The 15273-nt window shown below is 48.3% G+C and overlaps 2 protein-coding genes across 2 annotated transcripts; one reads left to right on the forward strand and one right to left on the reverse strand.

Annotated features, from left to right (window-relative positions):
- The first annotated feature begins 1916 nt into the window (after window positions 1–1916).
- On the forward strand, window positions 1917–3770 carry LOC111070554 (cysteine and histidine-rich protein 1 homolog). Its single transcript, XM_022361205.2, has 2 exons — window positions 1917–2835; window positions 2895–3770. The coding sequence occupies exons 1-2, from the start codon at window positions 2035–2037 to the stop codon at window positions 3216–3218; spliced, it is 1125 nt and encodes a 374-aa protein (XP_022216897.2). The 5' UTR covers window positions 1917–2034; the 3' UTR covers window positions 3219–3770.
- A 1775-nt stretch (window positions 3771–5545) lies between these two features.
- On the reverse strand, window positions 5546–11012 carry LOC111070553. Its single transcript, XM_022361204.2, has 8 exons — window positions 10909–11012; window positions 10581–10846; window positions 8921–10508; window positions 6696–8859; window positions 6495–6638; window positions 6149–6429; window positions 5914–6075; window positions 5546–5839 (listed from the first exon to the last, which is right to left on the reverse strand). The coding sequence occupies exons 1-8, from the start codon at window positions 10929–10931 to the stop codon at window positions 5656–5658; spliced, it is 4812 nt and encodes a 1603-aa protein (XP_022216896.2). The 5' UTR covers window positions 10932–11012; the 3' UTR covers window positions 5546–5655.
- Between the last annotated feature and the right edge of the window lie 4261 nt (window positions 11013–15273).

The raw sequence follows: 15273 nt of genomic DNA on the forward strand, positions 1-15273 counted from the left end.
GTTTTCCTACTTGAAACTTAAAGTGGAAAATAAATAGCTGAAAAGGGATCTAAGAGAAATATATCGAAAGAAAAATAACTTTTACAGCGGCATGAAAAAAGGTGGGCTGGAATGTAGATTTGGCAGATTTGGAGCTGCGGACACAATATTGTGTCTTCTAAAGTAGATAATTAAAGAGAATTTTCGATTTTTGATCTCTGCTCTTTAGAGGAGCAAAAGAAAGAACCATTTAAGCTGCAAAGTGATTTGTAATCCATTGCTTAGCGAATGGACTCAATGAAAGGGCAGCGACAGCTCCCAACAATAATAGCAACAATAGTGAAAAGATGACAAAATCACAGAATGCCAAATTGTTTTGCTATTATTGTTGCCATTGTTGTCACCAATGTTGTCGCTGCAACTGTTGTTTCTTTAGTTGTTGCTGTTGTTGGGCTTATCGTTATTTAAATTAGCATTACAATGCACTCACACACACACACACGCAGAGACAGATACAGAGATAGAGAGAGAGAGAGAGAGAAACACACTGCGTGGCATGGCAACCATATTGTTGCTTTGGGAATTGTTCAATGTGGAACTAGGTTGCTTCTGCATCCGCATCTCTCCCTCTCTCTCTCTCTCTCTCCCACACTGGTGGCGCACTTTTTGCATTTCTTTGTGATTCTGTCGCAGAATTTAATAAATTTTTAATTAAATTCGAATTGCTTTGCCAGCGATTGACAAGCAAAGCGTAAAGTAAAATGAAATCAAATGGCTTTCAATGGGTTGCACATGTCGTATGCGTGATTTTTGTCTGCCTCCTATTTAAATGGCTTCACTTTTTTTGCAGTGGTTTGGGACCCAGACTAAAGCTGAAATTTAAAGAGCTGATTAAATAGGAAAATCACACCGGGGGGAGCGATGGATTTCTTCAAAAGCGATTCTCACACGATGCCAATACATAAATCATTTGCCCAATGAAACCCTCATCGACATTCCCCTGCACATCCATTTACTTTGCTCTATTCCGAGTTCTGAGGCCAATTTATTTGGCCATTCGTGTGACAAATTTTACTACACCTGTTACAAGTACCTCCAGGAGCACACATCAAAGCTCGCAGCAGGATGAGATAGAGCCTCGACGCGTTTGCATTAAAAAAGCTCTGAAGAGAGAGAGAGAGCAACAACATATGTACACGAATCTCACACAACAATGCCATACGGAATTGCACAGGAAAATGCCAATCGATCTATACACACATACATACAGATATCTCAAGCATGTGTACTCGTATTTACACATGGAGTTCCGCACGGGTGTTTGTCAGTACTGGCATCGAAAGTGTCTAAGCAACAATTTGGCATTATCCGTGGCCTGCCTCCGATACGCTCCGCTGGCGTGGAGAAAAATCCACTTTGATATTATGCAATCGTGCGATGGCTCCAGAGATGGGCGAGGGGCCTGAGGGTAGAGCATGTGGAAGCTACACAAGGGCCGATACATTATTCATGTTCGCAGCCGCACCCCTCTTCGCCCATTCTGCTGCTCAGACAGGTGTGCAAAATAACTGACAAATATTTCACAGCTGTCACCTTTTCACAGCCATTTATTTTCCCCCGAATCCGAATCCGAATCGTGTTGCTGTTTGTGTTTGTGCCTCCAATAATTGCTAAATGAGATGGTATTTCCTGTACGGAATTTGTGCATTATAAGTGCCCGCTATCCCTAACGGCAGCCATGCTAGATTAATGTCAGGGAAGCACTCGATTTGCATTTGGTTTTGTTTTTGGGTGGAGGTTACCAGGTCACAGCAAGCAGCTAGAAAATGCAGCGACACACATAAAACTGGCAAATAATTATAGAGTGTAGAGGGATCATTATTACACACGGAGAAAAATATCAATGATCTATCGGAATTTTCAGGGAATCAGCTCGGCCTTGGAAAACTCGTATCGAAAGTGAAGCAACCAACCAACATAACCAGCAACATACTTTAACTCAACACACGACTGACTATCAAATTACTTTTACTGTGAAACCAATGCGAGTGCAGAATGTCGAATGCCAGCCCCAACCCCAACCGCAACCCCAGCCGCAACCCCAAGCCCAACGACAACAGCAATGACCAGCCGCCAGCTGCCAAGAGGCAGCGACTATCAGATGTTGGAAACGCAGCTGAAGATACGCTGAATGTGGAAAGCAGTGTGGGTGTGGTGGGTGGGTGTGCGGGCTCTGGCGACTCTGATCTTGGTAAGCGGCTGCAGCATCTGCTGCTGTGCGTTGTGTGCCAGGAGGTTCCACATCCAGACGAAAGCTATCAGTGCAGCCATGGGCACATCATGTGCGATGACTGCAAGACCCACATACTGGCTGATGCCAGAATCAAGAGCAGGGATGCCCTGTGCCCCAGTTGCCGGGTGGTCATTAGCAACAAGGAGCTGGAACAGAATCTGGTGGTGCGCCAGGCCCTCTGGGAGCTACCCATCTGCTGTCCGAGCTGCGATGTTCAGCTTTCAGAAGTGAAAAATCTCTCAAAACACTTGAAGAACGACTGTGAGCAGCGTGTGGTTCGATGCAAGTACCACTGCCTGGGCTGTGACTGGGAGGGCACTCACAAAGAGAGCGTGCTCTCGCATGATGCCTGCTGTGGGTTTCCCCAGAAGACGGGAAAGGATATCTTAGAGCTTCTGCTGCGTGCCGATGCCAAGCTGCATGTGGCCCAAATGCCACTCATGCAGCTCCATCGGAAGCTGAGTGCTAGCCGCGTCAACTTTGTGACCTTGAAAATGAAATGGATAGATATCATAGATGTGGAGAGCCCGGAGGATATACGCGAACGAACACTCGAGTCTCAGGTAGGTCCCCAGCATACCTCTGGTGCTAATCCTGACTCTGTAAACCTGCGATTCCACAGACGATCAGCGCCTTCGAGGAGCAATGGGTGCTGCGCTTACATCTGACGAGCATTGGGGAAAAACGCGCGGTCAGCTGCCAGCTGCTGCTGATGACTACCCCACGAGACAAACTAATGGTCGACCACATGATCCAGATGCCGCGGAGTGTCTGCAGCGTCAATCAGCAGCAGGACATACGCACACGTCATTATCGCCAACTCTTTGATTTGACCAACAAGGGCGGAGGGCGTCAGGAGCTGCCCTTGGTGGGACAACAGGCCCTGTACCGACTCTTTGCCATGAGCGAGATCTATCTCCGTTTGTGGATGTTCCTGCATTGTTGAGCTGATGTTAATCGCCTTTAAATTTCAGTTTAAGCCTTTATTGGGCACAACATATTTTGATTTGATTTTTTTCATCGTTAATTAAGAGCCTTGGGCAACTGCTTAGGGCTTGGGCGACTGCTGGATCTGCTCGTTCACGGTGTTGGAGAGTTTCTGGAGGGCAGCAAGACCTTCCGCAGCGGCAGCCTTTGCCTTCTCCTGTAAATCCTGCAGAAGCAATCGAGTGGATTAGGCACAGGTTTTTCGGGCTGGTGCCTTCAAGTGTCGGCAAGGCTTACCTTAACGTTATCCTCGCTGAAAAATTCCTTGGCCTTCACCAGCAGTTCGTTGAACTGAGTCTCCAACTCCGTCTTTGCGGGCTCCTCACGGGTCACGCGAGCGCACATGCACACCTGAAAGCAGAAACCATCAGTCACAGTCACAGTCCCCTTCTACCGCAGATCTATCCCAACTTACGGCGACGAGGGCGAACAGGAAGAAGATCAAAGCAATCTTGGCCATTTTAGTTTTTAGTTTGTTTTACTGCTTGAGAGCTGCTCTTTACTGGAGAACGTTGACTTGAGTACTGATCGAGCAATGGCCAAGCTGATCATAACGACAGCTCGTTTTGCGTCGCAGCTCAAACCGAGCTGGAACCGAGCTGAAACCGAGAGCCCGGCTTATCGGCGCCACTGGCACTATCAAGGTCAAGTGCTTAGAAGCGCACCAGCACAGCGCTGACCGGTCCGCTCCGATAAGGAGTGGAGTGAAGTGCTCAATATTCCAGACGATTTGCTCGGCAAACACCCAGAGAGAAAATCCCTGGAATTCAAATATTTGCACTTTGACTTAAAAATAGATTTGGCCCGGAAGTGGAAATAGCAGATTTTGTTTTAAACCGAAAATTTGCTGCGATTTGTTTGTGGTGTGCCATGCCTGTGTGTTCTAATTTTCCCTTTTTCTCTGAGTGTAGAATAGCATGTACTTTAGCATAGTTTAATTGCACAGACTTCTACGTATATAGATTAAATGTGCTTGAGGCCATACGAATTTGTGAGATGTTAGTCAGGAATTCTTTTACTCGCAAATGACACGTCTTATTTTTTTGAACCCCGCTGTGCGGGTGAGGGACGCCTTCTAATGCAGCAGCACCCGGAAACATTTCAAGAGCTTATCTCCCCAAACATTCTTTCGAAATTTGTTTTATTTGCTCCTGATTACATTAATTAAATATAGTTCATATAAAACTGCTCTGGATACTCATTTTGGAGGCTCTAGGGCTCTATTCCAATGCAGATAAGTTAATTTTCTCTCGCTTTGTTTCAAATACTCGTATGCTTATGTATATGTATATTTGAAATTTAATTATGTCTCTGATTAGACAGATTACATCAGCGCACAGCACGTGGCTGAGAGTCTCATGCTGATGCTGATGCGAGGCTTTTTCAACATGCCCGATAAGCTGTTCTATATTTCAATAAACTTGTACTATGTATATATAAATATGGAAAAGATTAAAAGCCCCATAATCTATTATTCTATCATGCGACGAGTAGACTTTTGACACCTGAAATATTAACACTACGCTGCGCTGTTGAATTTAGTAAGTCATCAAAACCGAACTTGGAAGCGAAAAGTTTGCTTGATTACTATATACTATATACTGTATAGTAAGTAATATGAGTACGAGTACACTTTCCATTCAGCCAGTGGGTAGTTGGGTTCATCGCTCGGGGTCGCCTCTATAAAGCTTTTAATTTCCAGCATGATTTGCAGTTCAGTTTGGGAATAGACTCACTGAGCGAATGAAAAGTACAGTTTGTTAGTTTCGTCGGACAGGGGCAGATAAGGGGATCGAGCTTATGGTATATACACATACACATATGCGATTACGCAATGATTTAAACTGAAAAATGTTCTGTTGGAATTCGATTATCTAAACACTTGCAGCTGGAAAGTAAATATACGATTTGTTTAGTCTATGTTTGAATACTCGTGTGACAACAATATTTATCCACCCAACAAAGGCAGAGAGGCCAGCAATTTGATCTCCATAACCTAAAAGGCCCATCCACAAGATTGCAGCACTTCTCCACTTGAGAGCGTGGCAGCTGCCCCCTTCACATCTTGGCCTGGGCACTTCGACGCTTCGTTTCAAGAGCCAATCCATTAAGACAATTTCTAGTACAATTTTGTCCGCGCCAGCTCATCCGTAGAAGTATGCCAGGGAGATGATTTTCCACCAGCCACAAACCAAACCCAATTAAGTGCCAGCGGAGGCTAGAGGTCTCCCAGAGACTCCCAGTGACTGCCAGTCTGAGCACAAGCCAAGAACAACCACTAATAAATTTTCATTTGGCGTAATGAAAACATTTAATTGTAATTCGGGGAAGTGCTGCGAAAACTTTCGGCCAGCAGCAGGGCGAAGGGTTAAAGTTCGGCGAACTGTGGAACAGCTCTATGGAGGAACCGAGCTGAGTATGTGCTCGGGCACGGGTGGATGGCACTGGGGCAGGGGTGGGCCCAGGGTCGGATAGGTGCGCAGGCGCAGCAGCTCCAGTATCGTTTGCAGCTCCAGCACATGGGCATAGTGACGGCGCACATTATCCATGAGCTGTCGATGGGTCTTAATCTGAGACATTCTGCGGGCGAAGACAGAGATGGAGAGACTTATCAGTTTGGTGGGAGGGAGGGAGGGTTCTCTCGGGGCGCTCACCGTTCGCGCTGCTCGCGATCGCGTTTCTCCTCCATCATGGTGTCGCGCAGAGTGTTCTGGAATGTGACGTCCACCTTGATCCGTTCAATTTGGAAATTGATTGCATGACTTTTACGCTTAATCTCCAGCGTGTTGGCCTTTACAATGTCAATTTTGAGATTGCTAAAATAGTGAATGGGAGAGTGGAAGGGGATTAAGGTTGAAGGTGTACGAGAGCCCTGTCTGAGGAACCTACATGCGCTCGATGTGCTTCTTGAAGGCGGCTATCTTTTGCTCAACCACACGCTCTATGGCCCCGGCGGCCATGTACTTCTGTCGCTCGGCCTTCACCTTCTCCCAGTTGCGCAGAATGTTGAGGAACTCCATGGACACCTTGCACTTCTCGATGGCATCCAGCATGTACTTGAGGTAGGCAATGTTCGCTTTGTACAGCTTGTGCTCCCACTCCTTGAAGATCACCTGACGCCGGAATACGGCCACACGCTGCATGGCCTTGATCTTCTTGTTGCCAGCATCCTGCGGAAAGGGGAGTCAATCCTCAGGGGAATGCCTTGGGTTGTGTGCCTCGTCTCGTCTCTCACCTGTATCAGACGATTCACTTCATTGATGTCATCCACATGCATCAGCACAGTGTTGGTTAGGGCCTCGGCATTACCCATCACCGACACCTCCACTTGGCCCAGCGTGAGGGTCAGTTGCAGGTTCATGTTCCGCATTACTTCCAGCTGGCAATCGAAAGGTTAAGCACACAGTTTGACTTTGAACTTTGAGCCACAACTCACATATTTCTGGACACTCTCCTCGGAGCTCTTCTGGGTCACATTCTTCGAGTCTTTGAGGGCCGTCAAATCCTTGGCTATGCTCGCCAGATAGCCCTGGCCATCCGCCAGCTGATAGCCGACCGCCTTGAGGCGCACTTCACTCTCCATCTTCTGGCGCCGCAGCTTGATGAACGACTCCCAGCTCTTGGCATCCACCTGGGGCGGACAGTTCTTGGGCGCTTCGATCTCCGCAACGTAGGCCAAGAACTCCTGGATCTCCTTGGGCAGGGGGAAGGCATTGCGCTGGCTCTGCTTGCCGCTGAGCTTGTGCGACGTCTCCATGCAGATCAGAACCGAATTGAAGACCTTGCCCGGCAGCTTGGGTCGCTTCTTGAAGAGCTTCGTCATCTCGTGCTGGGCATGGGGCACCGTGTTCAGGAACGTGCTGCGGAAGTAGCGCTCAATGGCGCGATCTCTGGTCTGCTGGGCCTCCAGTCGGGTCTTGGCATCGGCCAAGCCACGCTCCCAGAACTCCAACAGAGCCCCATAGCGACTGATGTACTCGTTGAGCTTTTCGAAGTCCTTGCGGAACATCCCAATGCGCTTGCGGATGTGCACGCGTGTGAAGTTGATCGTCTCGAGGGTGAGCAGGCGCACGCGGCTCTGTTTGAGGGCAAAGTCGTACTTCAGCTTGAGGATCATCAGTTCGGCCACCCGCTGATTGAGCTTCAGTATGTGCTTGCCCTTCAGATCCTGGGTCTTGGCCTCGTTCTCCGTGAGGATGCGCAGATACTTGCGACGATCCGCCTCCAGCTGGCGCACCGCCTCCTCGTAGGCGCGAAAGATCTTCTGGTCCTCGAGGCTGTACTCGTGCGGCTGCTTCTTCAGCATGAACTCCGGTATGGGTATGTCCTTCTTGATCTCCTCCTCCCACAGCTTCTCCAGCACCCCGTCCATCATGACGATCAGGGCGCGGGCCCAGAACTCCACCGACCAGAGCAGCAGCCGCCCCTTCTTGCCGCCCGTATCGATGGTCTTGCGCCTCCGCCGATTGATGGCCTTGATCTCCGAGTCATCCACCTCCATGATGCGCTTAATGACCTCGTCCTTGGCCAGAGCAGGCACCGTCAGATCCGGCGGCTCGAACTGGTCCATGTGGAGGAGGCGCAGCATTATGTTCATGTTATCGTAGATCTTGTAGAGCACCTTGTTGGTGCCCAGGACGCTGTCGATGGTGTCCTGCTTGAGCTGCTGGGCCTCGTGGAAGAGCTTGTTGAACTCCTGCTTGAGCGGATCGTTCAGATAGTAGCGGAACTTGCACGTCTCGTTGTACAGCTGATTCGAGGTGACGAGATTCTTGTCCTGCAGCTGGAAAACGGGGGCCATCATGTGCTCGTAGACACTGGGGCCCTCCACCACAAAGGGCTTCAACTCCTGCAGCCCCTTGTGCTCCTCTGCCTCCTCCTCCTCCTCCCCCTCCAGCTCTGTTTCGTCCGCATGGGGGCCCTTGATGGCTGGCGACTTTCTCTGCTGCTGCTGCTGCTGCTGCTGCTGCTGCTGGATGAACTCCTCCATATCCTCCATGGAGCCCATGGACATGCGGATGTGATCTTCCAGGTCGTAGAACCGATACTTGTCGAACTCCACCATATCCGGCTTGCGGCGCATCGAAAAGCTCTCGAAATTGGCGTCCGCAAAGATGGATCGCACCTTGTAGTTGATGCTGACGGCCTCGCGTGTCACCTGCCGCATGATCCAGTCTCGGATGCGCGACTGATCCTCGATGGCCCGCTCCAGCGAGGCCCGCTCCAGGGTGCACAACTTGTGGGCCTCGGCCGTAAGGCTGTCCAGCCATTTGTAGTTGAAGCAGAACTTCTTGAAGATGCCATTGGTTTTGCCCGTCACCGAAATGTCGTAGTCAATGAGGGCCGTGACCTTGGCGGCAAACTCTCCGATCATACTGAATACCTTGTCGCGCTTGAACAGGTCCGCCTTGGTGTACTCCTCCTTCGCCTCCTTCTTCACGGTGATGGGCACGAACGGACTCACCTTGTAGTTGATCTGCTCCAGCAGATTGTAGTCCTCGTTGGGCAGCTGCCGCTCCACATTCTCCCGCACAAAGTCCGACAGCGACGGCAGACGCATCACGCGCAGATTCTGCGTTGACAGCAAGATGATCAGGTATCTGGGAACACGCAGGATTGGATAAGTGGGATTTCGGTTAAGGTAGCGGGGAAAGTGATTACTTGGAATTGAAGCATTCGCGTGCCCGCAGCAGATTCTCCGGCACAAACGCCAGATTGAGGAAGCGGCAGACCATAAAGGGCTTTCGCGCCCGCTTGTGCTGCCGGAAATGGACCACAATGCCGCCCACGCTCCAGGTGAGCAGATGCTTGGTCATCATGATGCCCAGTATGTAGCCAAAGTGGGGCGTCTGCACGGACGAGAGCCACTGTATCTCCTGCCGTTCGTTCAGCACGAACTGATCAAAGTTGGGCGAATTGAAGGCCACCGCAATGATCTCGATCTGCGTCCAGCGGCCCATCGGCGGCTGCACACAGAACGAAACATACTGATTGGGCAGCGTATACTCCCGCCGATGGAGTCGCTTGTCCTTGCCCCAGTTGAAGATCCACAGCTCGGTGGCGCAGCCGGGCAGCTTTATACTAGCATCCCGATGGATGGCCACAATCAGGCGGGGTCCTTCGACCAGCAGGAAACTGTGGACAAACACCTGCTTGAGGTGCTCGCTCACATTCAGGTAGAGCGTCATCTTGTGCGGCCTGTACTCCAGCTGGACGATGTGCAGGCCCCTGACTTGGTCCTGGAACACCAGCCAATTGTCGTGAAAGTCCAGGGCAATCACCGCCAGAGTGTTGGTCTCCAGCTCGAAGGTGACATTCCCAACGGAGGCCTTCTCGAAGTGGATCATGCAGAGGCGCCCGTCCTCGGTGCCCACAATGGCAATGGCCATGCTGCGGTGTGAATGCATGGCGCAGGCATTGGCCACTGGCACCTCGCACAGGGTGGTCCCCTTGGCCAGGTCCATCATGGCCACTCTGTCGCTGTGCAGGACGGCCACACACTCCTCCTTGATGCCTGTAATCACTCGGAATGTGATCACAGGACGGCCGGTGGGGACAACGTCCAGCAGCGAGGCTGCATTGCCCTCGACCGTCACCTGAGCGATGCTGCCCAGCCGCTGCTCGGCATAGATCTCCCCGTTCTGATTGCTCACGAACCTATTGACGTCCTGCAGCTGCTGCTGATCAATGAGCCACTCGGCCGAGTAGCCTCCGGCCTTTTTCTTAAGGTAGAAGGCGTGCGTACTGTTCGAGATGAGCAGCCCCATGCGATGCAGGGTGAGAGCGTGGGGTCGGGCAGCCGAGTGCTCCAGATCCTCGCGTAGATAGACGGGCTTCCACTGGCTCTTGAGCAGGAAGCAGGCAATGTCCACCTGGAAGAGCTCCCCGTAGTCGTTCACCACGTACAGGTTATTGTCGTCGCCGAAACACATGAAGTTCTCCCAGGACTTGAGATAGTCCTTGCCCACATCCACGTAGGAGATCTGGTGCAGCTTGGACTCCTTCTCGATGGAGCAGATCTCGTAGCAGAGGATGCTCATCTCCTGCTTGTGGAACTGCACAATTGTCGGCACGTTGGAGTTGCTCACGCAGAGGCCCCGCGCAAAGGTGGGCACGTTGGTCACATGCTCCAGCATCAGGGTGCCGGTGCGGAAGTTGAACACGCAGATCGGATAGTCCGGATAGCCGCCCACCGCCACCAGCAGATCGTTCTCCGAGAACCGGATGTCATTGTAGCTGATCAGGTGCGCTAAAAGGACACACCAACACTCCATCATCATCGCATCTCACCTCATCCTACGCCCGCTATCCCCCTACTCACGTAAGATGGTGTTGAACTTGACCATTTCCGGATACTTGTAGATGTAGATGTGGGGCCGCAGCACCACCTCGGCAAACGCAAACAGCGGGAAGCGATTGTGGCCGGCAAACACGCTGATGTGCAGTCCCGTGGCCACCGTCTCCGCCTTGAAGTAGCTCACGGCCTTCGTCTGCATGTGCACAAACTTGATCACGTTCCCATTGCGCAGGCCGAGCACATCGGGGCCCACATTGATAATGCTGCCTTTGTCCCAGACGTTGCACCAACTGTGGGTGCACCAACATCAGCAATTGCCTCACCTCGTCTTGAGTTTGTGCCCGCAACTTACCTAATTGTGGATGATATATTCATGCTGTAACTGACTATTTGATGCCTGTTGTGACTCTAGTATAGTTCTGGTTTTATGTTTGTGTAAGTCAACAAGCAACCGGGTTGCTATGACGACCAACGGTGTGCAAGTGTTTCCATGGCGAAGGATAACTTGTAGCTCCAGAAGTGGGACCCAGGATAGTCCCAAATCCAAAAATGACCGCTGAATTTTAATATTTTATTTAACGTTTTTTTTATACCCGTACTCAAAAAACACTTAAGGGGTATATTAGATTTGTGGTAAAAGTGGATGTGTGTAACGCAGAGAAGGAAAATTTTCCGACCCCATAAAGTATATATATTCTTGATCAGCATCAATAGCCGAGTCGTTATAGCCATGTCTGTCTGTCCGTCCGTCCGTCCGTCCGTCCGTCTGTCCGTCTCGATGAGCGCCTGGATCTCAGAGAGTATAAGAGCTAGCGAAACCAAATTTGGTTTCCAGACTCATGTGATATCACACTGCTACAAGTGTATTTCAGAATTTCGCCCCGCCCCTTCCGCCCACACAAAGAACGAAAATCTGTGGCAGGCACAATATACGATAAAACTTAAAACGCAGTATCGTAGAGAATGCCCATATCTACCAGATTGCCAAATATGAACTATATCGGATCATAATTATAGCCAGAATGAAGAGTTGCTTCCCCTCCCCCTCCCGCCACGACAACGTATCTCATTTTCCTTCTCGCTCGCACATTCTGCCGCGTTCAGTGCCCGAGCAACCCCTAGCGGAGGAGATGTAGAATCTAATTGGAACATGTACAATCTACATGTTAGATGTAGAATATACATTGTATTTGTAGATGCAGATATCATATGTAGCAAAAAAATGTAAAATGTAAAATTTTTTTTTTAATTCTAAAATTCTAAAAAATCATGCTCAAAAATGTATATACTGACTGAGTACGGGTATAAGTAGAGTCGCGTCCCCAGAAGCGACTCACACGTTCCTTCTCGTTTTATATATATTTCGTCATTAAAATAAATATATTTCATAGTTAAATTAGCGACGGGAATTCGAGGGCCATCACAAATAATTACAAACTTATTTACACGAAATACAACAAACATTTATTGAAATTGAATATGCAGTATTTCATGCAAACTTCTTTTACTCTGATTTCCATTATATTATTATATTATAATATATTATATAATATAATAATATAATATTATATTTGATTTAAATAAGCTGCAAACGTAATATATTTTACTTATATATTTAAATTTCAAATTTAGATTAAATATGCGCTGAATCAAAAAGTATTTTTAGTACATTTATGTTTAAATCACAGTGAAGTCTACTTAGCTTCAATGGGCTTATGTTTAGTGCCGAATTTAAAAAGTTAAATTGCTATTTATTTATTTTTCTCTAAGTGTGAATTCTAATGTAAATTTCCCTTCGATTTTCAAAACCCTTCCCAGTTCTTTAGTACATAAATATGTACATGGGTATGCCATTTAAGTGTCTGACCTATTTCAGCAGAGTCTTGGATGCGTAAAGTAATCGAATGCGCTGCCCTCCCATAATCCCCTCTCTATCGTTCGATACTCAGCCAATCGCTTGTCGCCATTACAACAAATCGTTTTTGGGGTAAAGCCCAGACAAAAATAAACCGTACAATATTCATATTATTATGACAGCGAGGCGATTTTGAATGCTGTCTGCTCAGGGCACAAATAAAAATATTGTATTTCAATTGTCAATTGAACTTAGTGCAGCCATCGAGAAATTCCCCCGAAAAAAAAATACGAAAATGTAATCAAATCATATGAAAAAGCCACGAAAAGTTGTGAGCTGTAAACCAAACGAAACGAAACGAGATGACGATGACATCTTCGACGATTTGCAATCCGAGGAGCGGACCCATAAAGAACGTTTCCGAGCATACTTGCGGGAGGGGTGGGGCGGGGCAGGGTCTGACGGATCTCAACTAAATGCGTCTGCTGTGTTGTCCCTGTGTGGTTGTTGCTGGGCTTGTGGCTTGTCAATGGTTATTGATTGTCTGGGTGTCATGTGAGTGTAATCCAAACGGTAGTATGGCATGGAGAGAGAGAGAGAGGGAGAGAGCGGTGGCATGTAAAGCCGGGGCGGAAGCTTTTAAGACGTTTTTCCTGGTTCCCGAACCCCCGGCTCCCGCGAGCGCCATGTGAAATGTGAGGCCGTTGAGCTGCTTGGCATTTGCATTACTCGTGCACTCGTACACCCAACAACAAGGAGGAAAATAAAAGATTTTCCTTCTTTCTACGACTTGTCAAAAAGGGTGGATGGGTTGGTGGAGGGGAAATCAGAGCATACTCGTATACGAAAAAAGTAAAACGCGTTTTCCAATATTACAAACACAAAAGCGGCTTGGCAAATCATTAAGAGCTGAGCAGCATATCACAAAACGGCTCACAAAAAGCTTTCCTGCAGGACATGGCACTGTCTGACATTGCAGGGCGCATGGGAGCAGAAACAGGCAAAGGGGAGCGTTGCGAAAAATCGTTGACATTTGAACATGCAGGCGCCGAGGGAAAACTTTGTCATAATTTTTGCTGAATTAAATTTTGCTAAGAGTCAACGCAACGATTCATATTCTTCGCTCATTGTTTCTGGCATTGATTGCACTTTCTGCGAGCTGCAAAATGCAGCAGAGCCTTTCACTGTGGCCCAAGCTTAGAGGAATAGGAAATATTTTGGGGCTGACGAAGCAAAAAACTTTCAGCAAGTTTTAGACAATTCACATATTTATGGTCCCAAAATGAGTCTCATTTATTTTAAGTCAGTACCCCAAAACCATTCGTATTAAAGTTAATTCCCTGATTTCTGGTATCTTCGTTTAAATGCCTGATGCGTATCTCAGTGCGCCCGCATGTCAATCACTGAGATTGAGCAGCCCTCTCCCCCAACTTCCCCAACTCCGCCAACTCCGCCAATCGCTCTATTGATAATGTGTGGAGGGAAATGAAGCGGGTCTTGGCTTTGGTTTGGTTTGGTGGTTGGTGCGATGGTGGTTGCTTTGCTGGATGCTAAGCAGCTGCACGTGACTCCCAAAGTGGGGGGTTGGGCAACGACTCCACACTCACTCCCCTCGCTATATGCGTCTGCGTTTGCCTTTGGTGCTTTATCTTTACGGCTGGAATCACACACGATAGACCAGGACCAGACCCAGACCACAAACCGTCCCATCTGCAGGTGAAAGTTTAGCACTCTTTAAGTTGCCTCATTAGAACTGAAGTGTTTGGCCAGCAACCAAAGATATTGTATCTGCGACTGTTTTCTGTGCGTGTCAATCGCTTTTTATGCATGTTAGTGTGAAGGGCAGAAGGTAGCACAAAATCACAGTGTAGGTGTTGAGAATTAGCACAAGTTTAATGAAGTATCCCCAGCCATACCATTCCATGCCATCCTTACGATTGTCTGGCTTCCGAGAGCGAAGAGAACTGGGAGAGCTTTGTTCCTGGCGCGCTAAGTAGCTGCTAACCCAGCGAGGCACTTTTTCCCTCTTGCCTCCTAAGTGGATAATGCATTTCCTCGGCCAAAAAGGAAACAGCAGTACTGGAGTTGTAAGTGGCAAAAGGCAAGAGACTCGAGAGCGGAGCACTGAGACCTGAGGGACTGGAGCTGGAGCTGGAGCCAGGCAAGCAAAGGAGTCGCACGCACTCACAGTGACTGGCAGACAAACTCACTTAGACACTTGGACCTGGGCAGACAATTGCCCAGGATAGGCGACAAAGGTTATCACATTCAATTTGATACGGGTGCTTGGGAGAGCAATAAAATACTCGAACCTAATGGAATTTAAAGTAAAAGATTAAAAAATACCAGAAGTAATTTAAGAATGCAAATAACAAGAAAACAAAGAGTTTTTTCCTTATTTATTTATTTTATGCTGTCTCCCAGCGCTGCAGCTTTAAACTTATTGTTATTGGACTAAGTTCATTTAATTTTATAATTTTAATTATGCAAATGGAATATGATCTTACGGGGATGTTATTGAATATGATTTAAGGAATTTGTATTTTTTATTTCCATAAAAGATTAAATGTTTTTGGTCATTATTATCGTAACTCAAACAAATTTTCTATTTTTTTTTAATTCATTTTTACTTTTAAATTTATGATACGAATTTTTTTTTTTTTGGGCTTACCGGTAGGGGGGCCCCCCGCCCGCCGCCCGCCCGCCCGCGCCCCCCCCCCCCCCCCCCCCCTTCCGCCTCCGGGCCCCCCCCCCCCCCCCCCCCCCCCCCGCCCTCGCCGCTCGGCGGTGGACATGTACATTACATGTTAGATGTAGAATGGTTTCCAAAAATAAGAATTTTAAAATGTTTATGCTGACTGA

Source organism: Drosophila obscura, unplaced genomic scaffold (genome assembly GCF_018151105.1).
Source record: "Drosophila obscura isolate BZ-5 IFL unplaced genomic scaffold, ASM1815110v1 contig_1, whole genome shotgun sequence".
NCBI classification, from domain to species: domain Eukaryota; kingdom Metazoa; phylum Arthropoda; class Insecta; order Diptera; family Drosophilidae; genus Drosophila; species Drosophila obscura.

Excerpts from the sequence above, each read along its gene's own strand:
- LOC111070553 (XM_022361204.2), bottom strand. The coding sequence starts at position 10,931 with ATGAATATATCATCCACAATTAG. Across the intron at positions 10,509-10,580 it reads CAAGTTCAACACCATCTTAC|CGCACCTGATCAGCTACAAT; the intron begins GTGAGTAGGGGG and ends GTGTCCTTTTAG. Across the intron at positions 5,840-5,913 it reads GATCGCGAGCAGCGCGAACG|AATGTCTCAGATTAAGACCC; the intron begins GTGAGCGCCCCG and ends CTTCGCCCGCAG.
- LOC111070554 (XM_022361205.2), top strand. The coding sequence starts at position 2,035 with ATGTCGAATGCCAGCCCCAACCCCAACCGCAACCCCAGCCGCAACCCC. Across the intron at positions 2,836-2,894 it reads AACGAACACTCGAGTCTCAG|ACGATCAGCGCCTTCGAGGA; the intron begins GTAGGTCCCCAG and ends GCGATTCCACAG.